Source organism: Gymnodraco acuticeps, unplaced genomic scaffold (genome assembly GCF_902827175.1).
Source record: "Gymnodraco acuticeps unplaced genomic scaffold, fGymAcu1.1, whole genome shotgun sequence".
In the NCBI taxonomy this organism is placed as follows: Eukaryota; Metazoa; Chordata; class Actinopteri; order Perciformes; family Bathydraconidae; genus Gymnodraco; species Gymnodraco acuticeps.
In genome coordinates this window covers 797726-824238 of record NW_022990016.1, presented here as the reverse complement: position 1 = coordinate 824238, position 26513 = coordinate 797726, and the positions used below count along the sequence as shown (strand labels likewise).

The window sequence follows — 26513 nt, the reverse complement described above, 5'->3', positions numbered from 1 at the left end:
TGAAAATATAGGAGGTTCACTAATCCATGGATGCAGGGTGATTGGGATGTTGTATTGATGTGGCCGCTAACCAGCTTCTTCCTCTTTTCCCTCGCAGATGTTTGGGAACTGGACCTTTGGGACCCTGGTCTTTACTGTGCTGGTGTTCACCGTAACGCTCAAGGTGGGTTTCTAGGAAATACATTTTTATGGAAAGAGAAACTCCATTAAATTGCATAATCCCTCCATTTAATAGAGTTATTCTCCATTGCATATGTGCGTCATCGTATGCGAGAAAAAGCTTGCGGCACAGATGTTAACTAGCATGTTACGTCAATGATGGACTCCAGTTTGCACGGCAGTAAACCCCGAAGGCAGAGTTATTGACTCCATTGACGTGTCGAGTGTTTATTATGTGTGTATTCTGTTTTTTTCAGCTTGCCTTGGACACACACCACTGGACCTGGATCAATCACTTTGTCGTCTGGGGGTCGCTACTTTTCTACGTTATTTTCTCTCTTCTGTGGGGAGGAATCATTTGGTATAACAATCTTCGTTTTTTCCCCAAGCATACATCATCTTAATTGTAATTAGGACATTTCTAAAAACCCGTTTGTGTCCTTCTGGTTGCTGCGCAGGCCCTTCCTGAACTACCAGAGGATGTACTACGTGTTCATGCAGATGCTGTCCAGCGGCCCGGCCTGGCTCAGCATCATCCTGCTCATCACGGTCAGCCTGCTGCCAGATGTCATAAAGAAAGTCCTCTGCAGGGCCTTGTGTCCCACAGCCATCGAACGCGCACAGGTAAGATCTTTGCACCAACACCACAGTGAAAGGGAAGCTTTCAATTGTTCCCATGTTAGGTTTCCCTTTAGAGGCTTCTGCTTTGCTAAAATCATTAACCAATTAATACATTTTTAGGAACGTTAAAGTGTGCCTTTTAGCGTAATTACAGTGTACAACATGACCTGATATAGTAGGTAGAATAATCTCCTATGCTAGCTGATGCATAATATGTGGACTTTAGGAGACCGTATGAGTAAGCTGCAAACCTTTCACACTCAATTAATCATCCAGAAAGACCATTAGGATCCCTAATAGCTTCGAGCAACAGCGTGATTTAGAATGACTTCCTGTTCCCCATGGCTTAGCCTCACCTTCCTGTGAAGAAAGCTTCATGGAGAAATGAATGAAAGGTCTGACAGATTTCTCCCTGCTGTGCTTTTTCTTCTCTTTTCTCCCCTTCTCACTGCAACCTGATGGACCACAAATCACACCATCCTGCATCGCTTCCCTCTCCCTTTCACTCACCTGCCTCATCCTGCTTATTTTTCCTCCCCCTTCATTACGTTTCCTCTCTTGTTTCCCCCACTGCTCCTGTGTGCCTGTGCCTCTGCACTCACCCTGCAGTCCTCTCGCCCGTGCCTTACCGTGGAGCCGTCCACCATCTTCATGCTTTCTCAGTCCTCCAGCAGAATGAGTTTCTGATTGGCCCAGAGAGACGAGAGAGGAGCAGGAAGAGGAGGTGACTCTCTCTTTTAAGCCCTCTGTATGCATGCTGGCATGTCCCAGTTTAAACCACTTATCACTGTCTCAACACCTGCTTAAAATGACACTAACTCCTAGCGCTGATAAAATACAGAGGGTTTGGTTTGTAAGGTTAGAATGTCTCCTGACCTTTATGAAGTTACATTTTCCATTATTATCAAGTTAGCTTTTTGTGATATATTTCCTGCCATGTTATTGTGTCTTTCTTATTGGTACCTTATTGTGTTTTTGTGTTATTATTTTGACATTAAGATTATTAAGATTTCTTGTCAGAAACAGAGTAAGTTAGACTTACTGTTGGATCTGCTGACATCATTTCACAGGTTTTAATTTATTTCTTTAGAAGTGTTGTTGTTGATCAATGTCGATTGACATTTAGTGTGGATACACTGACACATCTCTAATGTAAATGTAGCTTCAGTTTATCGGTTTAAGCTAACCAACCGCAACATATCGATATTATGATACTAAAAGCAACACCAATCTTTTTCTCTAGCTGCGTGGATGAGATAACCAAAAAACACTGGCCTTTAAATTAATATTTAAGCAACCTAACCCTCTTATTTTCATACAGTTTAAGTACATGAAAACTAATGAGAATTTAGTCTTTTTTGAGGAATCAGATTATATTGAACATTTCAGTCAATCCATCCAATCGAAAGTATTACTGTACCTGGTTTCTTTCTCCTGAGCACTTGTTACTTTTAACTCAAACTTGAGTCTTTCTGACTTTGCTCATTGTGTGCTGCTGCTTTAGTCCTGATATGAATTATTCCAGTCTATAATATTGTATTGCTGGTCAACAAAATAATGATTGTGGTCACTTTAATAGTTGTATGTACCTTTTAAGTCTGTTTTCTTCAAGAGTATGTTTCGATATAGTAGTTTGATATTGTGGCTGTCTCGTCTTAGTCATGGAAAATGTTGTGGAGCACCGTTAGTCATGAAATTAACGCTGCTTTAACGTCACCCACAGAAGGTTAGGACAGCAGGGGCCCTGGAGGTCTGTGCTGGTGGGGGGAGTGATGAGAGGAGCCCACTCCGCCCTGATAGGACCAGTGAGGGAGACAGTGGAGTTAAAGCTGCTAGGACCTATGACTCCATGATGTCACGCAGCCACGACACCCCTCTCAGCAAACCCTACAGTACACCCCTTTAGGTGGGCTAGGGTCACCATGGTAACAGCACACAGAGGGAGCCGGGTGTTAATGCTGCTGCCGTGATGCTTCCTGCTGCTCTGCTCTGCATGGGGCCTGCTGTACGACTGTGGCTGTTGGAGGGGGGGGGGCTTCCTGCATAACTGCATCAACATGAGAATTATTTTCTCTCCGTCAAACCTACTTTCAGGAAACACAATCTCCAATTCACTCTGCAGCGCTGGATGCAAAGTGTGCTCTGTGCTGCTCACTGCATGTGGGATGGGAATTAACTTGAGCAGCCAAATGAGAATTTGATCCTGGCTTGATCCTTTATTAGTCCCAGGCTACTTAAAGACCCATTGCCACCTGTCATGTGTGGACCGCAACAAGTGTGAGACTGTTGTGACTCCTCTTTGGTCCTGGACTGTAGCTTCAGTGATGAGAAAGTAAGTTAAAGCTCATACTGAAGGTTCTTGGTCAGAGGAGGTTTAGTTGTGATGTTTCAGGTGACTGTTTTAGAGGTTCAAACAGATGTGATTAGTATTTAGGTAGTTACTGAGGTGATGTTTAAGTCATTACTATTAACCTAATTAAGGTTGCCCAAGCAGCTTGTATCTGACAAGTATTTTCTTGTGTCAGGAAAACTGATGACATCTGGTGTCGAAAGATGGAATAGCAAGTTTGAATTTTGTCTTGATTTCATATGCATGTTTAATCTAACAAAACTACCAATCATAATGAACATTTTCAGAGGGTTTCTCATCATGGATCAGTCAATTATGTCCAGTTTTTACACTTAATTTATTTTCTTTTTTACTGTTCGTTCAGTAAATGTGTTTCAAGAGTCCATAACAGGGAGTCATTAATATTTTTTAACTAAGCATCTGGATATTAAGCTGCAACAATTAGTCTACTTATTGATTAATTGAGCACACAAAAATAATTGCCTACTATTTTGATAATGGATAGTTTATTTCAATAATTATTTTTGAGAAAAAAGGCAGTTTTCAGCCTCTTAAGAAGATTTCCTGGGTTTTTTCAGTCTTAAACTACATATCATTTGGAGTGACAAAACAAGTTATTAAAAGATACCTTGACATGTATTTAGAAAGTAATCTACAGTTCAAACAATAATTAAAGTAATGAAGTTGCAGTTGTATCTGGATGAATAAAACAAACCTTTTTAACATTTCTAAATTTAAGCCTGCTGTTAGATAGAAGATTGAGCCATCTCACATCTGTTGTTACTCATATTTTCTCTGATATAATCTGCATGAAGCAATTTTTTGATTTCCTTTTCCAATTATTCATGTGTTTTGAATTACCTTGTACTAACTTGTCCTCTATCTCTCTGCAGGATCATGAGAAGCTGTCGGTGGCTGTCGTGGCCGAGTCGACTCCACTGTCCTCTCGTCTGTCCTGCAAAGGCGCGAGCACAGACTCATCCCGCCTCCACCTGGCCGCTGCAGAGGTGCTGTCGCTGCGCAGGTCTGATCCCCTTCCCCAGAAACTACTGGTGCACTTGACAGAGGGTGGAGGGGCAGACCTGCGCCCTCTCAGCCCCTACATGCTCCGTCTATCAGGGGCGGGATTCGCCTACTACGCTCCAGGGCCGGAGACCTCTGTGTGAACCAGGCTCTGAAACTGTGTGTGTGTGGATCTGATGGGCTGAAACGTAGCAGGATGTGCGACCAAGGTCTGTGTCTCAAGGAGCGAGGATTTATCGAGCAAAACATAAACATGTTCACACACACGTCAACCTCCATGCTGAGTTCACCATGTGCATTTTCTGGGCTACACCTGAGTGAACAACCCTTTATATATTACAGCCCTGACGCCTCATCTTCATACTTTGTTAATTATTTTTTTATTCAGTGTCATCCCCAAGTCGCATCAAAGTTCCTACCCAAAATCTTACTTGAAAAAGTCTAAGAACAAAAGGGGAACTTGTGCAGAGGTGCATTGTTTCATGCACCAAGGAACTGTCCTGTTTTAACATGTCAACAGGCCTTTTTATATTCCTCGTTCTTATTTTCAGTTCTTGCCTGTTCCTCCACTTTTGTGTCCTTTTTGCTTCTTTGTGAATGTTTGTTTAAAAACATATGTACAGTAGTCTGGCCAAGTTAGGGGCAGCCGTCAAGCTCAGCCCTTTAGGTGTGCGTGAGTGTGCATGTGCGCGAGTGTATGCATGATATTTGCCTGTTACCGTATGTTTGTATGTGACACACCTTTGCCTTACAGGTAGCCACACAGCAGCAGGCTAGGAGCCAAAGGAGAAAGGTTTTTAAAAAACAAGTGGTGTATTACAGAGCCTTACACACACACACACACACACACACACACACACACACACACACACACACACACACACACACACACACACACACACACACACACACACACACACACACACATCAGCTAAAGGGAGAGAAACTGGGAAAAATCTGAAGAGGGATGTGCAGTAGTCTCGCCGCCCTGCCTTAATTCATACATTTTTTCGTGGATTATATTTCTAGTTTGTTTTGTGAGTGGACGGGATTTAGAGGGCATACATGTCTGGTACAGTGTGTCCGTTATTGTTTTTCTTTTTCTCTCACAATTGTGTCCACTTTCTTATCTACCAGTGTAGCATGTCGGATCTCCCTGCTGCATGCTGATCTGCTCTTCTTCTTCATCTTCTTCTTCTCTGTTTTTCCTTTATCTTCCTTCGTCCCAAACATTCATCATAAACCATATCTCAACATTCTTTTCTTTCTCCCAAGAATGAGCACACTGTACCCACTCCTGCCCTCATGTGGCCGTTAAGGGTAACAACAGCAGCCCAATACTTTATTTATGGATGTCTATTCCTCTATGTTGCATTGTGCTTGTGTGTTTGCTGCCATGCTATTTGTTAAGAAAAATGTACTGTAAGAATGCTAATGTCATGTTGTCACCTTATATGGGTTTTATCTCTGTGTTGCATTATCCATGAGGTTTTTTTTCTATATTCTAAAATTATTGATGGTGGTCACTGTTGATGTATGGATATTATAGTGAGATAAGGTGTTATATTAGACTGTTGTGAGTAGGAGGGAGACTTGAATTGGCGATGTCACAATCAAATCACTAGAATGTCGAACTGATTTATCCATCATGTCCTCCAGCTGACGATTGTAGCTCATAATGGATGAACCCCTTTTCTGCATTTCTAACATCCTCTAAAGTCCTCTTTGTCCAAAGCATATCTGTCGTAGCACAGCAAGTGACGGACTCGGGAAGTCTTGAATGTCAGATTACGAAGCATTTTTGTATGTTTATACAGTTTATTTTCATACACATCACCATCTGCCAACATGTATAGATTTAAAAAAGAATTGTTCAGTATTTTTTTACTGGGGCACAGATAATATATCAGTTTGATTGGAGGTCTGGATTTGTCTCAGTTTTTTATTTAAAGCCCACAAGCCTCTACAAGTGTTTGAACTTGGGGGGGCTCAACGTCCTGACCTCAGTAGATTATTAGAAGGGCCTTGGTGCTTGTTATGCAGTGTCCCACCTCACTGTGCTGTTGCCATACTGTTACAGACGTGTTCTACATGTCACACATACCAATCGTACCACTATAGCTACAGTATAAGGTCTATATTACTTTATTTTATTTAATGGGGAATTCTTTGGAGTCATTCTTTAAACACAGTTTATCTGAGTCCTCCACAGCTCAGTTTTCTCTTCTACTTGTCATTTTTGTTTTGTCCATTGTGAATATTTATTTTGTTACTTTTGTATCCCAGAGAGAAGACTATATTTGAACTCTGTTAGAATGTGTGTTCAAACCAAAATTAGAGCAACATATACGTTATATGATTCATTAGAGATTTACTTATAGGTCTACACACTGCACTTTCTACAACAGATCAGTTTCTCCCTAAAAAAGGTCTATTATCTGTGGACTGGGATAAGTGTTCACTCTTCCTCACAAGTTATTTTTCTAAGAAGAATGTAGTGGGTGAGAAAAAAAAGTGACCAAATAACTTGACTAGGAACGGACTGTCTGTAGCCTCTGTCTCAAATGGGTTTTATCGCACCAGCCTTTTACTGCTGATCAGAATGTCAAACTGCTTTTTCTAAGTCCATCAGCAGGTGCTCATCTCGTCACTCCTGAGCTTGGAAAATGTCTGAAATGTTGACGTATGTGCTCTGAGCAGCACGCCTCATAGCATACCTTCAGTACAGCACTGTTTGTATTACTAAACAGGTTTTGAGAATTTACTTATTTTTTTGGATAAAGATATTAAAAGTTCACCTGTTCACTTTTTGCCAGCCTGTCTGTAGCACACGAAGGCAAAGCACTGTATTGTCATTATGCTTGTAATAAAGAAAGATTGAAAACACTTCTCCTTGTTAATGTTCTAGTGTATAGGCCTAATTATTGTCATATTCTGTATTCTTTCAGACACAACAGATGGGATGAGATATGATTTTATCATGGATCACAACAAATATCTCACAATAAATTGGTCGTTGGGAATTTCCTGTAACTGGATAATATCTTCACATAAGTGATTTGTTAGAAAGAACAGACTGTCACAGTTATGCATTTGTATTTATTTATGTATGCACAAGGGACCTTATGATTTAACATTACCATATTATTCATTTTGTTGTTGTTGTTAAATGTATGTTAAAAATATATTCTATTTGGAATGCAGTACAAATATGTGTTTCTTAAAATGTAATGTAAGCAAAGCAGACAGGTATACCGGAAGTAAAATTTAACATTTCAAAATGAAAGTCAAGAGGATAGAATGGTCAATTTGGGAAACCATTGTTCTGACAAATATATGCACAAATATATTTATAAAGAGATGAATTAAAGTGTCCCTCTCTTCAGACTTCCGGTTTCCAACATGTCGGTAATGAGAGTTTCTAGAATGTTGCCTTTTAGACGAAGGCCTGACAATAATCTCAACAAAAATGTCAATTTACCTTTACACCAGCTCCCACCAGAAAAGGGGATACATCTTTCAGGTTACGCATTTACTGGTTGAGAAAATACTATTTTGATGTAGCTCACGCAACGCAATGTTTGGCAACATTTTATGGTTGTGTTATTTGGTTACATTCCTTTCGCCATATTGGCAAACGGTCAATTGCTTAGCCTGCGAGATCTAGCTAATGCTAACTAACTCATAGTTAATACACTTCCTTCGATTATATTTCTTGTTATAAAACAACGTTTTAATAAGCTAGAAATAATGCCAGAAGTGGAGTATGTGATGCTATCCCAACACACTTTTGGTACACTTTAGTGACTCTCCTCACCATTTGATAGCTTTCCATTTAAATTCAGATTTTATGGGGGTTGCCTCTTTGTTGAAAATGGTGCTTTACTCTCTTCGTGTGTCTGTATTGTGTAGGTGTTGTGTAGGTGTGAGAGTTTGTTGTGTGCTGTGAATTTTTGGCAAAAACATTAATTAAAAATATTTTTGAAATACTAGCGTTTGGACTGAGTGCTGACTGGGACAGTTACAGCAACAGACAGTGCTGATTTGTTTTTATACAGATTACATTTTCATATATTCCTATGGAAATTGCAGACGGTTAGTAATTATGTGGATTGTCTGTTCAGCTGTGTTGTGCTGGCACTGATTCTGATATTTTTTATAAATGCTATGATAATCACAAACCAAAAACCAATAATATAGGCTATAGATAACCTGCAATAATACAATAAATGTGTTTTGTAAACAATACAATCTTATCAAGTTTCATTTACTACTGTCATTTGTTCGGGCAAATAGCTTAGCAACTATATAACATCTGGTACTTTTATACCTTATATCCTTAACAGTGCCCTTTTAGGTTGACACATCCACCAGAATGTGTTAGTCTGTGTAAAGTGGTGTAATTTAGCAAAAACCTTAATAATATAATGTAAACCTTAAAAGTGATACCCAAAAGAGCTTGAACCTTCATTCAGTGAAAAATAAACAGTCATTGCAGTTTAGTAAAAATGCATCATGTATTTGGCCTTTTGGGAAGTTACCCAGCTGTAATGACCAAGTGTTGTCACATGGTGGCAACGCAGCACCAGCAATTGTACATGACTAGCAGCACTGTATATTTCTACAGAAGTAAATGTTCCATCCACACATGCCTTGTCTCCACACTGAGTGTCGCTATTGGATCAGCTATGTGTGTGAAACTGCATCGATGACCTTCACTTCCCCTCCCCCTCTGTGTCTACCAGGTCTGTACAGGTTCGCACCATCATGTGTGCTGACGCTGAGGCATGCATGTTCCCCCTGCTCCTCCTCCTCCCCATCTCCATCACCGGCGTCCTGAGCTCTGCATCCCTCTGCTGAGGACTCGTCACTGCAGCCGGGGCTGTGACGGCAGCTTCAGCATCATCATCCCCTCATCCGTCTCTGATGCATCCTCGAAAGCATCCTTTTCTCACATGCATCCCAGCACCTCTGAGCTGCACACACCCCCCTCTCTCGCACATCTCTCTCCTCCAGCATCCGTGTGTTGCAAAAGGCAACCAGGCAGTTAAATCCCGGGCTAGATTACCCTGGAGCATCCCCCTCTTCCCTTCTGCTCGCTGGGCTTGCCATCGCAACAGTCTCCCCTCTCCCTTCCTCTTCAGCATCATCCGCTCTCCTCTTCACCATTCAGTGAAAAAAGCAGGCAAGCTGTCTCTTTTTCCTACAAATGTGTCCATTGGCTGGGCAGCTGGGTTACCGCTGTCCCTTTGGAGGATGATCCTGTGGATGAAGTCAGAAGAGATGGTCGTTGGGGAGCTGCTGGAGAGACTGAGGACTGTCACTCGGAGCATAGGTGGGTGACAACACACTCAACACCAACTATAGTCATTTATTCTTGATTGCAGACATTGATATCAAGCAGATACAGCTGAAATCATAATGTGGATTCAGCTACAATAAGAGATGACATTGTATCTCTTTTTTTGATTGATTTTAGGCCAAATAAAGGGTGAAGCATGGGTTTGTAAAGGAAAATGCTGGATCATCGTGTCAATTAGCAAAACATTTTGTGTCTCTGCTGTTCATGCTGTGTCTGCCTCAAGCTAGGGGGGCGTTTGGCCTTAAGCTGTGTGTTTGTCGCATGTTATGATTGAACAGTTTATGTCTGCAAGGAAAATGTGATATTGAGTCGTATAATATAAATTAATAATAACACAAATTATTTGTAACGCTGCCAGATTCAAAATGTTTGATTGCATTGAATCTGATGTGTAATCTGAGGATGACAGCCAGATGTACCAACACACAGGCTGCAGACAGGATGATTTGTGTTGTGATACTCATGGGCCTCATGGATACTCTTCCTCATTACTCCACCCATCAGTTATCCCATCACATTTCCCTACTGTAACCCTTGACTGTTACTTAGCGTGTACACGCCACTCCAGGTTGTCACATCACCTCTTAAATGTTGCTGTCAGGGCCTTGCTATTGCGTTTTTTGCAAAGCTCATGTGTGTGTGTGTTCCTGTGCTTTCATATTCTCTCTGAGCGGTCAAAGTGGCTTCAGGAAAACATTTTAGGCTTTTTTTATATCTGACTGCAGTACAAATTCATTACGCAGTCATGTAAGAAGAAAGCTTTTTCTGACCCTGACACTAGAACCCATTTCCAGACTGCAGATATGATGTCCCGACGTTTCTCCTGCAGCTTCGTGATTTAACAGATTTTTCTCCTTTACCAAACTTAGATTAGTAATTGAGTGATAGGAGTCATATCGCTGGTGTTTATAGAAATCTCATTTAATCCACTCACTGCCTGCACACAACTACATTTAACAAGCATGCATGTGCACACACAAACACACACATACACCTTGACCTTGTTTCATTGGATATCGGTGATGGTGGTTGCATTGAGAGAACACACAGCTGCTCATGTATTGCCATGTGACATTGTAGTTTGCATCTCATTATTTATTTTCTGTATTTGTAGCAACTGTATGGAGAGAGAAGAGGAAAAAGGTCTTTAATAGGCTCATACTGTCAACGACTGCCCATTTAACTTCTGCATATATTTGTTATGTCGATGATGGCGAGGCTCATGCTGCAATCATAAATTCAGCACAGTGGACTCCAGTTGCCTCTCCTTCTTCACCAGATAGTGAAAGTATGGCTGCAGTGAGTGGGTGGAGAAGGTTATGACCATGCCAAAGCAAGAGGAATACAGATATGAATGATAATTCTTAGCTGAATCTCAAGCATGATTTAAAAAGTTCATATTTTTCACTTTACATGTACAGGAATGAAGTGCCTGGCATTATACTTTATATTTTCAGACATTGCAATCAGTGGCAGCTATGCGTTTGAGAGGAAATGTGAGGAGAATGTGCTGCGACAGGAGGACGAGAGCAGCAATCGGCTCAGAGTAGAGACTTAATCATAGTAGACAGCAAAGAGGAAGGGAGAGTGAGGAAAAGAGATATTCAGGGAAACAAAGTTAACTGAGGATGAACATAATTTAGCTTTGACTAATATGACAAACTGCTTCTCCTGAGCTGAAAAAGAGGTGTTGTGTTGTAAACTGGAGGAAACAGAAAATCCTTGCTGTTTTTATTTTCCCCAGAGAATACTTGCTCCTGGTTTCAGACTGGCAGTGATGTGCTATAAACATAACTGTACATGCAATATCCTCAAACTGATATAAAATCGGCAAGATCTATTTCTATCCCACACTGTAGCTGACTGTATCCTCTTTTTTGGTGAATATTGTACATGGCAGCGATCAAAACCATCCATCTATCAGTGAGGTCATCTGTCAGCAGTGAGTGGGCAGAACTGTGAAGTAGGGCTGAACGATTAATCGATTTTAAATCGAAATCGCGATTTGAAATGATGCGATTATCAAATCGCAAAGCCTGCTACAATTTTTTTTTTCTTCTTGTGTGTCAGTCATCCACACCAATCAGAAGTGCTGTGCTCCACATGTACCAGCCATTGTTAACCAATCAGAAGTAGCCCATGATAGAAGGTGATAGACGGATTGATCCAATCACCTGCCAAGTATTTTTGCAAGTGCCCGCCCTTTCCAAATGGCTTCCAATGGAGCTTGAGATGGTTTGGTGAAACAAACCATCTGGGTCAGGTTAGTAATGCTCCATCACATGTTTCTATTACAGGGTGAATCTTAAACTGAAGCTTGACTTTAAAGCAACCCAACGGAAGTTTCATGTAAGTTTAGTTTTTTCACTCGTAGCTCGGGCTGCGGGGTGCTAGAGACGGGAGCATGTTGATACGACCTTCCTAGCCGGAGTTATGGCCGCATTTTACAATAAACTTCCGTTGGGTCGCTTAAAAACAAATATCGCAAATCGCAATCGCAATATTTGTCAGAAAAATCGCAATTCGATTTTTTTTCCCAAAATCGTGCAGCCCTACTGTGAATCCAATCTTATCTTTGCTCAGTCAAAAAGAATGTGCATTTCCTTATTTCACATAAATAAATAACTAGCACATGTAATATTTACAATCTTCACCGTCTAATTTTACCATCTTAGCATGCTAACATTGGCTAATTATCACTAAAGGAGTACAGCTGAGGTTCATGGGAATTACATTTTTAACATGTTTTAAGGATTAAACATTAGTATTGGAGAAAACGATTTTATCCTGATAAAATGACAAGTCAAGGGACTCCAAAATGGTTCCAATATATCCTTAGGGGATTATAAAAATGTGTACCAAATGTAATTCAATAAATAGCTGTTTACAAAAACCTCCCAGTGGTGCTAAGGAAAACATAATCATTTCCTGGTCCCTGTAGTAGGTTTTAGAAAGTTTCCCTTGAAAAGCGAAAATGTACCTGCTAGTGGCGCTACAGGAAAAGTCAGGGCATCACCAACCAGTATGCTTCATCTTCTGGGAACAAAATATATCCATACAAAAGTTCATGTTAATCGTTCTAATAGTTGCTGAGATATTTCTGCTTGAACCAAAAAAGTTAACCACATGACCAACATTGCCACCCGTAAGCGACAGTGTATGTGTGGCTACAAAATATGATGTAAGCGAAGCTCTGGAGTGAGAACAAATACTTTAGATTGCAGATTAATCAGTGAAATGTATCTCTTTATGTATTAATTGATTGTACTTGCAGCCCTTCTCACGGGCAGTTTCTCCTCTCCCCGACTCTAACTGGGCTTTTGACCTACTTCCAGTTGATTTAAACAGACACATCCAGTTCAGGCAGTCACAGGTCTCAGCTTTTCCAGAAGGAATGTGTTTAACTGAAGCGGCTATTTTATTTATCAGTCAGTAATAGTGACCTAGCGTATTATGTGTTGTAGTTTGTATGTGTTTTTATATGCTGCGTATGGTTAGTATGTGTTCACACCTCTCTGCTTGTGTGTGAGAGTAGGCTATAGCGCTGTATTAGCAGAAGATGAGGTTAATGGAAGTGCTGTGGCTCGGTGGATAGTGTGCTGGACTTTGAATCAGGGGATAGCAAGTTCGAGTCGCATGTCGTTGCGTCCCTGGGCAAGACACTTCACCCCAAATTGCTCCTGTGGGGATTGCCCACAGTACTGAATGTATGTAAGTCGCTTTGGATAAAAGCGTCTAACAAATGACATGTAATGTAATAAAAGTGTCTGAGCTTCAGGCATCCCAGCTGTCTCATAACTTTATGTTTGCTATTTGATCTCAGTCATTGGTTATTGATCATAAGCTTCCCTGTTGCATTGTTTTTGAAAGAAAGCAGAACACAGAAGGCTGCTTATAAATCCGATCTTTGTAAGACTTTTTTGTTACCATAATGTGAATGTCAGGTTTCTTTTTAACTTGAGGTCAGGGGTTCATTCAGTCTGCTGTGGTCCGAGACCCCAGTAGCGAAGCCTGCGCAAGTAATGCGATAATAAAGGATTTTTTATTGCATTTTAGGGAGGACAGGGTATTTTATATTTTTGATTTGTTCTAATTTCAAAGCTTCGTTTTAAATGCCTCCAGTTATGTCCTTTAACTTCTTATACAGTGGACCATACTGTATATAGCTTATGGATGTCACAATACCAGAAATAACATTATAATCTACGTTTGCACAACACACAATTTCACAGAATACAGCATTTGGTCAATATGAGGGCAAACACTGATCAAATAATATTGCCTTTATCAGCCTTAGCTTTATTCATTTACAAATGTCTGCATGCTAACAAAATGCTATGATAGTAAATATCAGTTTATTATTATTAATATTTGTCACTGTGTAGATGTTTTTATGGTGATGTTAGCGCAAAGAACAGCCTCACTACTGACTCAGCTGTAGATTCTTAGTCATGGTCTTTGTGGATTTCAGCAGTTTTGTTCATAATGTTAATGTACATGCAAAACTAATACACTTTTGTGCACTTGCATATATTTGTGTCTTCCTAGGCTGGTACACTTGCATTTGAAGTCAGTGTGTGAGCAAACAGAAATGTAGTAACTCACAGACACAGGAGATAGGTGATTCCACAAACGAGGGATCAGACCTGATTAACAGGGCAACAGTAGAGAGGGGGGGGCACACAGTGAGATGAAGGGTTAAGGGTAGAAGGCTGATGGTGTGTGTCTCGTCCCCCTGCAGTCTCCTCATCAGTATGTGTGAGAGTCCTCTCATCTCTATTCTAAGCAAATAAACTGCAAGCAGTCTTTTGCTCGCCAGCTTTGACCACACAGACGCATCCAAACAAACACACATTTAAAAGCCTACCAGCAAACTCTTCCACTCTCCATGTTTGCTCCTCTGACACACCCCGAGCTGTTTATGTCCACCACTAAGTTTAAGTGTTGGAAGTTTTTTAACGTTTCCCCGGGAATGAGTGCATGAAAGAATCCATGGAGATAGGAAGAGGGAGGGAAAAGGCAGATTAGTTAAGGAGTAGGGGAATATAATTAGCCTAGCAGCAGAAGGGGATTTGTGCTCCACCGGCTGCCCTCTGCTCCAGCCCCCCCCCCCCCCCCCCCCCACCATCCTACCTTCCTGTCCTTCCTTGGAATCCTATGCTACTCTGTGCCATCAATAGATGCACTTGCGACAGGGTATGCATCCGAGTGTGTGTTTGAGCAGAGCTGGGCCCATTCTCACCTACAGTGTTTGTTTTAGAGGTTGTGCAGACAGTGACTCAGCTCAGTTTTTTTTTTCCTTTTTTCTCGAGTCCCCAATGTGGCACTGCAGCAGAGACACCTTGTGTGTAGTTAATGCTGACATCTCCTCACAGGATGCATGTGAGAACATCTCGGCGTGATTCTGTGTGACCCGGCACGTTACAACAAAAGAAGGTTCTTCCCATGCCTGCACTTAGAGGCTGCGATTTGGAGTCTATTAGAGTGTGCAGCGGAGCTTTGCAGGTGCAGCGAGGGATCTCTCTGGATGACAGAGTTTGTTTGAGTGTGTGAGACCAGCGGCCGGCTCTCATGTCTCTGCATGAGTTTCTGAGGGAGGGGGGTGAGGCATCGTACCGGATCGTAAACCGCCTCAGTCATCTGATCCAGAACCTGGACATCTCTGGACTCGGATCTCCTTTCCCTTTCAACCCTGCCAGCCGCAGGAACTCCTGGAGAGACTGGGATGGTAAGATCGAGAGAGGAAGAGTGTGTTTCTGGGTGCAACTTCATAATGTTCAGAAGACTTAATGCCTATATGTGTGTGTTTCTGTGAAATGTATTCCTTAGTTAAGCTCTGGCCAGAGTTCTGCAGGGCATCACGCCCAGAGCCTCACACAGTGTTTCCTGTGGGCTTCCCTTGTTCCCCACTGGCCTGTTTCTGTGTCTTTGTGCAGTTTGTGTCTGTGTGTGTCTGTGTGAGAGAGTGCGTGACTGAGAATCTTAAACTGCCACTTCAGTTTCCAACATACTCTGCAGCTGTGGTTATATTTATTTCCGTAACAGCTACGGATTCTTCGGAAAATGCCGAAATTGCAACACACAGCAGCTTCCAAGCACACGAGCTGGTGCAAAGGAGTGGGAACTGCTGATTACAGCTGCTAAATTGGCTTCCTGTCAGCCCGATCGTTGCCACTTCGAGACCTTGGTTTTTTCCCACTGCATAAAAAAGGACATTTGCAAGGTTTTACTAACACTCAAGGGGGAAAAGCATGGTGAGGAAGGCCAGGATGAGTGCTACTCAATGGGATAGCGGGATGCTGATGGTCCCTCTTAAGCCACGTGAGTCGGGAGATGTATGGATGGTATTTCTTGTGGCTCTTGGTGTGGGTAGACTGCATGTGTATTTTTGTGAGTGCATGAAAATCTGACCTTGTATCCGTCTGTGTAAGCTATTTTCCTATAGCTTGCTGACACAATGTATGTGAAAGCCTCCTATATTTGTCTCCCAGTGGGGTTGTACATGCAGCCTATGTTTGTTTTGTCCCTGGATGAAGGTCGCTACATGTTCAGATCTATAGCTGTGTCTGGCATTATGGATTATTTGTGTGTGTGTCTGCAGATATGAACATATGTGTACTTTTATTATCTGCTTCGCTCGTCTGTACCTCTGGCTGCTTGGTTTCAGGCTCTGTGTCCATGTCTCCCAGCTCTGTTAAAGTCATTAGCCATGAGGAGAATTCATTTAAGAGGAACTATGTTTTTGTGCTAAGCGTTTTTTGTTTTCGCAGGCTGAGGCTACCTTGAACTGATAGTGATACCATAAGAACATCTGTAAGAAAAGGAATCGTTTTTTAATGTAATAAGTATTTTCAGAATATGTTTTGTGTGTTTGCTTGCATTGTAGGTTACGCACACAATGATATTGATCTGCAAGTTATTCTACGTACAGCTGATTCTTTAGTGATTAGTGATAAGTGATTTTAGAAGAAGTCCAAATGAAACTCTGTTGTTTTGAAAATAACCTAGGATGTCTCGAAAAACATTTCAGTCCTTCAAGTGTTTGTTTTAAATGCAATTGTACCAATTTGTGGTCATTTTGCTTTGTTTAGACGGTTGGACTTCTCTCTGTTGCAATGGTGGGTTACGTTTAATTAACGATAGAAACGTAGAGAGTGTTGTAAGTTCTACAGAGAGTGACAAACTCGCTTTTAGGGGCTATATAAACAAAGATAATTTAGGACCAGGGGATCCATTTTTAGATATTAACTTAGATCCCAGCAGCTTGGATCAACAAAAGGCTTTAAAAACTGGATTCCACCCTTTTAACTGGGCGGACATAATCAATCAAACTATAATATGGCAATCTGGCAGTGAGAATCATTGTTTTTTGTTATGTGAAACATATTTTTCTTTTGCACTGACTGAATATTGTTATTGACTTGCATCGTTACGAGTCAATAAATTAGAGTAAAAGCACATTTGATACACTAGTTGCTTTCAGTCTTGGCAATCCCCCTGGCTTAATGTGACAACACAATGAATCAGTGTGTCTAAATTAGGCTCAGACTGCGAGTTGATCAGCGATCTGTCTCTTTGTTCGACCCTCTTGTTCAATTTGCGCTGCGCAGTTCAAACCCTAATGGCTCTTGTGTTTATCTCTCAAGGTTTATGACACTGATAACCTCGTGCTTGCCCTTGCGTATAAAGCAAACGCGTGTTAAACACAACCCCCACCAACACACACACGCAAATTAAAGCCTTGATACCCAAGCACACACACGTGCAGCCAGATATACATGTACACACAATCAACATCTCTTTCCATAACATTTCACCACACTTAACTTGTAATTGTAGATAATGGAGAAGTACGAGGCAGAATGGTGTCTATTAGCTTGTTTTGACTGAAATATATATTTTACATAACTCATTGAAATTGAGTTCAAATTGCCACATTCTGTGAAGAAACAGTGTCGTTCTTTGAGAGCTCTCCTCAGAATTAAGTCTTTCAGTAAAGTTGTAAGAATGGGCTCTTTTGTAAACAAGAATAGGGGCTGTGAATGGATACAGTCTGTGAATGGTTAAATGGGGACGCAGGCAGTGTTTGAATGGGCTGGTCAGAATGGAGGCTTTGTACTTGTGGTCCACATCTCCTGAGATAAGGCAGACGAGGAGCGAGAGTTTTGTTGGCCTAGGTAAATGAGCGCTGGGCAGAGGACTGAGAGCTGCAGTTTTACCACTGTGACACAACATGACAGAACCAAGCATGCTTTACTTTTTCCTGTTTCTCTCTTATTGTCAAAACTGGATCCCTTGTTTTTAGGTCAGACTAAGTCATTCATTCGCAGGTTGGAGACATTGCTATTCAAACGGGAGGGGTCAGGTAATTGTCTTTTTGTTAGGGGAGGGGAAAGGGTCGCTGGGTGAACAAGGAAGGTGGGGTTGAGTGCTACACTGTCGCTTTTGTCTACAGGGAAGGTAACCTGAGGTTGCAGTAGGAAGTCCACACGGTTACTGAGTGACGTCCTGCAGCCGAGCGGGAGGATAGATCTGCAGTCTGGTGACAGGTGGAGTCAGAATGAGAGGGATGTAGTGACAGTGATATCTTTTTTTGCAAAGCTGCATGGAAGTGTCGCAGAAGAGGAGTGAGCAAGACGTAGACTTGGACATCAGGATGGGGGGAGAGAAGAGAGAAGATTCAGGCTTCTTGATGGAAGAGGATGTCGAGGAAGACTCTGGGATTGGCTTTAAAGTGGATGGGAGTTTTGCTGTAAGTGCAGGCTCAGCAGAACACTCTGAAATAGAGGAGTTGGACTGGAGTGGAACTACAGGACACACAGATGTTGTGTTAAAAAACGTTGAACAAAAAGAGGGAAGTAAAGGAGGAGATGGAGGAAGTCAAACTTCAGAGGAAGGTGAGACGGAGGCTGATTCAGGGTCAACGGAGAATGAAGAGACTGAAGCAGAGAAAAGAGATGAGATTGATGATCAGAATGAATACATGAAGGAAGAAGAGATGGAGGGGTCGTTGGATGTGTGTTTGTGGCCGGTAGAGGAGGGTGGGGGTCATGTACGCATCTCTCTGGAGGAGGTGGAAAGATACTACAGATTTTCTCGCTGCTGCCACTGGCTGTGTGGTAGGTGTCAAATTATTTATCATTTTCTCTTGTCTTTTCTGTTGATGTGGCACACTGCTATTGACGCAGTCTTTAGTTACACTATTTGTTTGCAGTCTATCCCTGTTTTATATTGAAACTACATTTTGGTTCTGTTATCTTTACCGACATTGTCTACCTGCACTCTACTGTTTGTTTTCACCTGCCCGTGTTCTCAGCAAGAGTAAGGATTGGGAAAACATAGTAGTTGCTTTCTTTGTCATCATTGAAATTGTCACCCTATTATTTACTGTGCAGTTTCACATGAAGTTGGTTTTTTCTTCTTCTTTGATGTCCATTTGTTATGACTTTTTTAAAAGCTCCAAAAAGTGGAAGAAGTAGCTCAATAGATTCTGTAAATCAGAGATGCTTCATCTTTGTCATGCTGTGTGTACGTATGTGGGGATCTTGCACATATTTCAATCAAGAATAATGCATTTAGGCCAGCCACCTCTTAGTTGATAAGTCGTTTTGGTCCTTTGAAGATTTGAATGACAGGAAAATGATTAGCCCATCTCCGGGAAACACAAGAATTAAAGTGGTGCTATTGCATGATCATTTCTGAGAAACTTGGTTTGACAGTTCTGTCGATTAAATCAACTAATCAAGCATTTAAAATTGTGTTAGTCGACTTAGAATGTATGTCGAGGACAACCTATGTATTACTGCACTATATTTAGACAGAGCAATGGGTAGAGGAATTTATGTTATTGAACAGGATTTGATTAGCTGAAAAAAAACCTCTTGTCTTTTATATCTTTTTGGAAGGATTTATTAGTTTGTTGGCTATACATATTTCATTCAATTTCCACGTGTTGATTTGCTGTTTTACAACTTGTTTATATTTTGTTTTTCCTGATCACAAACCAAATCCTGCTGTACCATTGTTAACCCACTGTCTTAACCATAGCCCCTTTTAAGCCCCATCCCTGATATTATAAGCACTCATCTGCCACTGCTCAGTCCTATTTAGTGCTTTGTTGTTGTCATCCCCCTCCATGACCATGACTGTAAGCCCCTTACTCCAACTTGCTGCCCTCCCCCCTCTCTGTTTATGGGAGACCTTTCTGTCCCCTGTCCTTTTGCACTGAAACTCCGACCTGTCCAATACATACAGTAGCTTAAGTATAGGATATTATCTGAATACCTTCAGATAAGGACAGTAAACACACTTTTGCTGGCGGAGTTATCTTGATGGAACAAGCTCAACAGCAGCTGGTTAAACAAGTTATACTTTTTGTTTCGTTGGACAAAGTTTGGGAATATTTGGCCTGTTGCACCAAAGTGTTAGGCTTCTGCTGAAGTCCAGTGTAATCTGTGTCAGTAGAGGCAGGCAGTCCAGGTGTGTGACTGTGACCCACTAACGTTTGACTCTTCGCCCACAAACGTGAGCGTGAGTGCACACTAATCCCCACCGATAAGCCTTATAAAGAAGATTAGCTTCTCAACCAGCGGGAGCTGTATGTATGTTTACGTGTGTGTATCTAGGAAATGTTGGAATAATGTGAGTGTTTGGTGTGTAAGTGTTGTATTATCTAGTTTGTACACCAGAAAATAGGTCACATTTTTACGTCGTCTTTATTTCAAGGTTAAAACAGCAAATATCTTCTAAAACAAATGCAGACACATGAATAAATAAACCAAAAGTAATGTGAGACCCCATCAACAAGCTTCATACTTGTTGTTTTCCTATTGAGAGGAAGTAACCTGTGGGTATCAATAAACACAGACTGATTTTCATATAGGCCACTTCCTGAACAATATTGCATTGATAAAATAAACATTTTTAACCTATACCTCCCTGTTCTTTATAAGATTCTTGTGACATCATTGATACTTGCTGATTGTCCGGTTTCTTATCTTAGAGAAACAGTAGTATCTGCCCTCGTTCTGTTGGCTGAGGGCTGTTAACAATTGTATTCTACTATGAGAACAGTGAGTGGAGACTGGAAAGACAGAAAAGTGACCAAAAAGTGATTGAAACTGGATTCCTACATCTTCCACGAGGGGATTTTCAGTAACAGAATAGCCTCACTCTGGAAACAAAGTACAGCTATTGCTGACCTGGGTGGGGGGTGGGTTTGATACGTGTGGGAGTTGCTTGGGGCAAGGTGTGGCTGTCTAAGTGAGTGAGGCTGGGTCAAAAAGTGGAAACTGATGGAGGTTTCTGTGTGAACTTGCATCCATGAGGAGCGTGTGAGCGCTCTGCAGATGGCTAGACAGTTGCAGTTTAGTGTCCTCAGGCTGTTAGTGGTCATTATTAAAATGGAAACATCAAAGATACGTTGGTCATTTATCAAGTCTCATTTACACTTGTTTTGTTCTGGTGCACACGCCCTTGCTTGAGGTTGAATTGAAAGAATAGAAAATGGTCTCAAGTAGCATCCAATATCAGTCAAACAGTTGTCCATGATCAATATCTGTTCACTGTGACATTGGAAAAAGTACAAAGAGAAAGGTCAAATGAGTTACCATTTTACCTATAGGTCTCGTAAGAATAAAATAAACTAAACTGCTTTGCTTCTAAAGTCAAATAATGTTTCTCAAATAAATAATGATAATAGAAACTGGCCCAGTGCATGAGGCTGCGTGATCAATAATGCTTGCAGCTACTGGTGGGCTATTCATTTATAATAGATGAGCCATTTTCCATATACAAACATAGGCATTCCAGTTGAAGAGAGTTTAATTGAATAGCACTTCAGGACACCATTAGTTAACAAGATTGAAATTCAATTTGATAATCAGCCTGTTTATTTGTAACATTTACGATACATAACGTGTACGTGTCTGTCAGTGTGTGTCTGTGTTCCTTGGCGTGGTAGAAAAGTGTAATATGTGCGTCAAACTGAGAGGTCTCCTGCTGCCATGCAGGATTTGAAACCACTTGCTTCAGTGAGCAGAAGCTGCAGAGAGACGAGGTCGTGTTGTTGTGAAGTTCTTTACTAACTCATTATTACCTACTGCTGTATATATAGTCCTCTTCTCATAAATACTCAGCAGCTACCTATAAACAATTCATCCATTATCAGGTAGTTACTGACTTGTTCCTCATTAGTTGTTTACTCACAGTTTCTTATTTCCACTTCCTGTTCTGGATATTGAACTCTTGTTTCTATAAATGCACTTTTTAGAAATTGCTTTAGACAATAGCATCTGCCAAATCTGAAGGCACAGGGAGTAGGATTTTCCTAGAAGAAAATGGATACATTCATAGAAAAATAATCCCTGTCAATCATCATACTTAAAGTTTCTAGGGTTTGAGCTCTATAAAACGTACTGACCAGGGGCCAGATTGTAAGCACGCACCCAAAAGGAAGATAAGAAAATGGGAAAATGCAAATACAGAGAGGCAAAACGCCAACCGGATAAAGCTCCTTCCAAGTTGAGAGTGAATCCTGGGATAGCTTTCACCCGCTGGTGTGCACCATAACCCTCTTTGAGACGGGGAGAGGTAGAGCCAATTCAATGTTGTGTTTACAAATCAAAACCTACTCATTGTACATTCAATGTAATGTTACTTAATGTGAGTATTGTGCAACAATCTTGACGTTTAATGGTAGTTTGGAAATCAATCTAACATTGTATGGCATGCTCTTTGAAATGTGTAACAGCAATGAAATGTGTCAGAAAGTTGTAGTAAATGGGCTTACTCTGGCTAAGACATTGGAGTGGTCCTTTAAGTCCCCTGAGCAGCTAAAACCTTTGATTGATGCTGTTTTGACACAACAGACATGGCACCAGCTGGTCTCAGGTTTATAGGAAGTAGGAGATTGGAAATGGCCATAGCAAGAAAGCCACACATGAATGAATCCTGTCCTTAAACTGTTTGTTTGTGTGTGTTGTGGTTTTGTGTGTAAGAGAGAGAGCGCGAGAGAGAGAGAGGGATAGATATAAAGCAAGCAATGAATGTCAGTGTACTAACACCCTGAGGCTAAGTCACCTGATAGGGCTCGTTGTCAAACAAAGAGTTAACAGCGAGACTCGTTGGTTTGTTTAAACTGGAGTCAGAGGAGGGTTTGGAGTAAAAGGGCTGTGCCTGTGAAGAAACAGTCAGTCATAATAACATAAAGTATAAAGACGACAACAACAGTCATAACGGTAATGGATATTATGTTAAACTACAAGATGGATTGAGCTCCAGTTAATATGAGACCGGATTAAGTGGGGACGAATTTGCCTGGTGTCACAGGACAGGTGTGCTGTCAAACAGGTAGAGTTGTACTGTGTATTTATCAAATGTAAAGTTGGGACGAGTTACTTTATGCTAAGAAGCCGTATGAAGGATGAGAAAGTAGTATTTCCTGAATTCTTCTTATCTTAATTTTTGCTTTTAAAGAGTATAATGACATGAAATATAACAGCCAATCAGATGACAATGATATATTCAGACAGTGTCACAAGCTGTGTGGAAGCTAGTAAGCATGCTCTTAAATTCAGCATGTGGTTGATAACTGTGAAGATAGCTTTGAAGTAGTGGCACACGATTTAAAAAAAAAAAATAATAATTGCAATTGTTTTTTACTGATCTGCAATCGCGATATGATTCACGATATTAATGGGAATGAGCATTATTACATCATTGTTATAATCCAACATTGACATATATGATAATAGCGGGATTACGTTTTTTAAAAGGATCTCTACCAACAAGATTTGTATTGATTCGAAGGCGAGACCTATCTGAAAGACCGCAATACTGTTCATTCACATATTTTACCATATTTTGCTTCAACCAAATATTGCGCCTCCTGCAATAGCCTATATTGAGATTTGGATTACACTTTGATTAACTGTGCAGCCCTACCTTAAAGCATTGTGTACCCCACTATATACGGCCTTCTTTTGGTGTTCTGTAGAAAAAGTAACGTTGCTTACGACGAAACTTGCTCCATAGCGTAGTGGTAGCTAAATGTACGTTTATGTATTATCGCTATTAGCTCCGTCATAATCAGTATGATTGTTTCAGAAAATAGTCGCTGGCCAATGAGCTCATTCATAATGTTTAGCCACTAGCGCTCCAGTGTGGGTTCAGTCTGCTGATATCTGACTTGTTGATATGACAAAGCTGCATTTTTAGAACTATATAATCTTTAAACATTGTATGTTATTTATTTTAATTATATCATTTATTCCTATTATTATAATTATTATTTATTTTAGAAATTATATTTGTTTATGATTATCATTAATCTAGGTGCCTGACAGTGTAGTTCGTGATTTCCTCGAGACTTGTTATCTTTACAGTATTAATAAACCGTACACTAAAGTTCTGTAGCCAAGAGAAAAAGTCCAATGATTTCATATTTAGTTATAAGGACAGAAACATATTTGTAAAGGGGCTTTTTAGTAATGGTATTATGAATTAAAGAGGGGGGATGTAAGCACTTGCTCTAAAGTTACATACAAACATAATACGTTTTGAACACTAACGGTTATGAGCGCTACAAATAAAACTAGAAAGACCTTTAATCCACACAGAACAACTCTACACAGCGTGGGAATATCTTGTTGTTTATCTGTATAATGTGTGTAAGGAAAATGGAGCAAATAAAGTAAGGGTGGGATGAAAAGTCAATATTGTCCTCTACTACTTTGCCTTACCTGTCTTAGCTGTACCATTGCAGCCCGTTTACAGGATCATGTCTGTCACTGCGAGACACTCCCTTCCTGTAATCCGCTGGCTTTTCTGGTCCCTGGATGACCCTGCATTGTTGTTGTTCCTCCATCATTTCCACCTGTATTTTATGCATTCAGCGCTTTCAAACTGAAGTACATCGAATTCAATTATGCAGATGCTAAAATGGGCATGCAGAAAAACGAAAGCTCTCCAGCCCTGGGCATTTTGGTGGAGTGGAAGTGCTTTAATTCAGAAAATGGAAAAGTAATGAAAAGCTGAAGAGGCCACGCTTCATGTTTTTATGGCTCTAAACTATATGTGTTCTTTTAGCTTTAATTACAGGGCTACTTTTGGCTGGATATATCATTCGTAGCACATTTAAACATCCGCTGGGCAGATGTGGCCAGTAACCGAGGAATTGTTTTTCAGGTTGCCCTGATAAAAGCCATCTTCACACAAATGTTTGCTCACCAAAATGCCCCAAGGATTGATACTGAAAACTACTTCACCTTCCAGCAGCTTCTCACGACAGTATCTGACCACAATGAGCCGGATATCTTTCATTTCCCTCAGGCCTCTCGCTGTGACGTCTCTGTTTTAAACTGCTCACGGACAGCGGTTCAGTTCAAAGAGACATGAAGCAGATAATGTTGTCTTTAGGGATTTAAAGAGCCATGTGAAATGTGTTTTGTTAATATATTTTGGGTTAGGTAGTGTGAATCCAGTGAAAGACGGGTGTTTTGATGTGTTTATTTGATATTTTAAGCTTGAGTACACTGTATGCCAGAGATGTTAATAATAATAATAATACATTTTAATTTTAGGCGCCTTTCATGACACCCAAGGACACCGTACAATTTGTTAAAATAATTAAAATGAATAAATAAATAAAACGCTAATGGGGAACAGAACATGATAACAACACAAACAGGAAATCATGGAGGAGACAGTCAAGTGGACACAAATGAAACATATAATGGGGGGCACTACAGTGAGTACACACAGAGATACATAGCGAAGCAGCAGTAGTAGTAACTGTACTCATGCCAATGTTTCTGTATTGATCTGTTTTGCCCCTCACTCCATAGATCTCATTTCAAGTTGAAATGTTGCCCAATTTCATTCAGGAAACAAAGCTGAAAAGTTCCTCATATTTACATCAGTGCATATGCTACATATTGTAGGGAGGCTGTTTATGTTTTCTGCATATTCATGAGGCTCAGCAGCTGGCAGAGACAGCTGTTTTCAGTGTAACCTACTTTTCCACATTCATTTTGTCTGACTAAATATCTCTCTTTGTGCTTTGTATTACCACTTAAAGCACACTGGAAAGATATTTCTGTGTTCAATGTTCATCGTTTAATGCTATTTATATGATTTATAGAGGTGTACAGTCTGTTAGCTCGACTTCTAATGCCATCTCCATCTCCTACTGGGGCAGTGAACCTTACATCTGATTATTTTAATCCTCATGAAGGGGAGACTTAGGGGGGATGGAGAGCTGCTGAAGGTGGAGTGAGGGGACCATAAAGACTGTTAATTTATTAATAGTGAATGCAAGTCCCCAGTAATCACAACTCCCCTTTTTATTTAGTTTGAATGCTGTCTTTCTACAGAATGAATGGCAAAGCAGTTTTTTGATATGGCCCGTAGTTTTGGGTGGAAAGTGCCAAATGAAACAAAAAACAAACATTGTACTTAAACAGACTAGCGCTGCAACAATTAGTCGACATAACAAGAATTGTTAACTAAATTAGTAATACATTTGGTTAGCAATAAATAATAAACCTACTAATACATTTAAATACAATTATTTCCGATTTTAGCTAGATTTCCTGCTTTTCTCAGTTTTATTTCATAATAACTGAATATCTAGGTTTGGGGCTGACAAAACAACGCCATTTATGTAAAGACATCCCCCTGGACTTTATGGAACGGGATGGACTGTTTTCACTATTTTCAGACATATCAACCAAACCCATAAGCTATAAAACATCTGGCAGATTCATCGATAATGGAAATAATAGCATCTACCCTTTCCATACTGTACATTTTCAGCATATCTGATGTCACTAATATTATCCTTTCTCTGTTTCCTCCAGATGAGATCATGCAGCTGGACAGCAGTCCCCTCCGAGCAGCTGACATCACCTCCGACCTCAAGAAGCAGTTTGCCATCCTTTCAGGTGAAACTTATTCATATCTTCTCCATCTTTCTGTCTTTGTGGGCAATTGGGGATT

At 40.6% G+C, this 26513-nt stretch overlaps 2 protein-coding genes across 13 annotated transcripts in view; both read left to right on the top strand.

Moving 5' to 3' along the window:
• LOC117544587 (probable phospholipid-transporting ATPase IH) overlaps window positions 1-7041 on the top strand; it is a 47255-nt gene extending 40214 nt beyond the window's left edge. The window contains 4 exon segments of the mRNA XM_034213773.1: window positions 98-163; window positions 417-520; window positions 618-783; window positions 4024-7041. Coding sequence (XP_034069664.1) covers window positions 98-163; window positions 417-520; window positions 618-783; window positions 4024-4296 — 609 coding nt within the window. The 3' untranslated portion in view covers window positions 4297-7041.
• Window positions 7042-8908: 1867 nt separating this feature from the next.
• Window positions 8909-26513, top strand: part of mcf2lb (mcf.2 cell line derived transforming sequence-like b) — a 60054-nt gene continuing 42449 nt past the window's right edge. For 2 of the 12 annotated variants that reach the window (XM_034213744.1, XM_034213743.1), the window contains exons 1-2: window positions 18001-18634; window positions 26375-26458. In XM_034213744.1, coding sequence (XP_034069635.1) covers window positions 18121-18634; window positions 26375-26458 — 598 coding nt within the window. In that variant the 5' untranslated portion in view covers window positions 18001-18120. Of the gene's footprint in view, window positions 9489-14784; window positions 15244-15549; window positions 15837-17999; window positions 18635-22604; window positions 22866-26374; window positions 26459-26513 lie in introns of those variants that run through there. The other 10 variants (XM_034213749.1, XM_034213745.1, XM_034213747.1 and 7 more) reach the window with 9 other exon arrangements.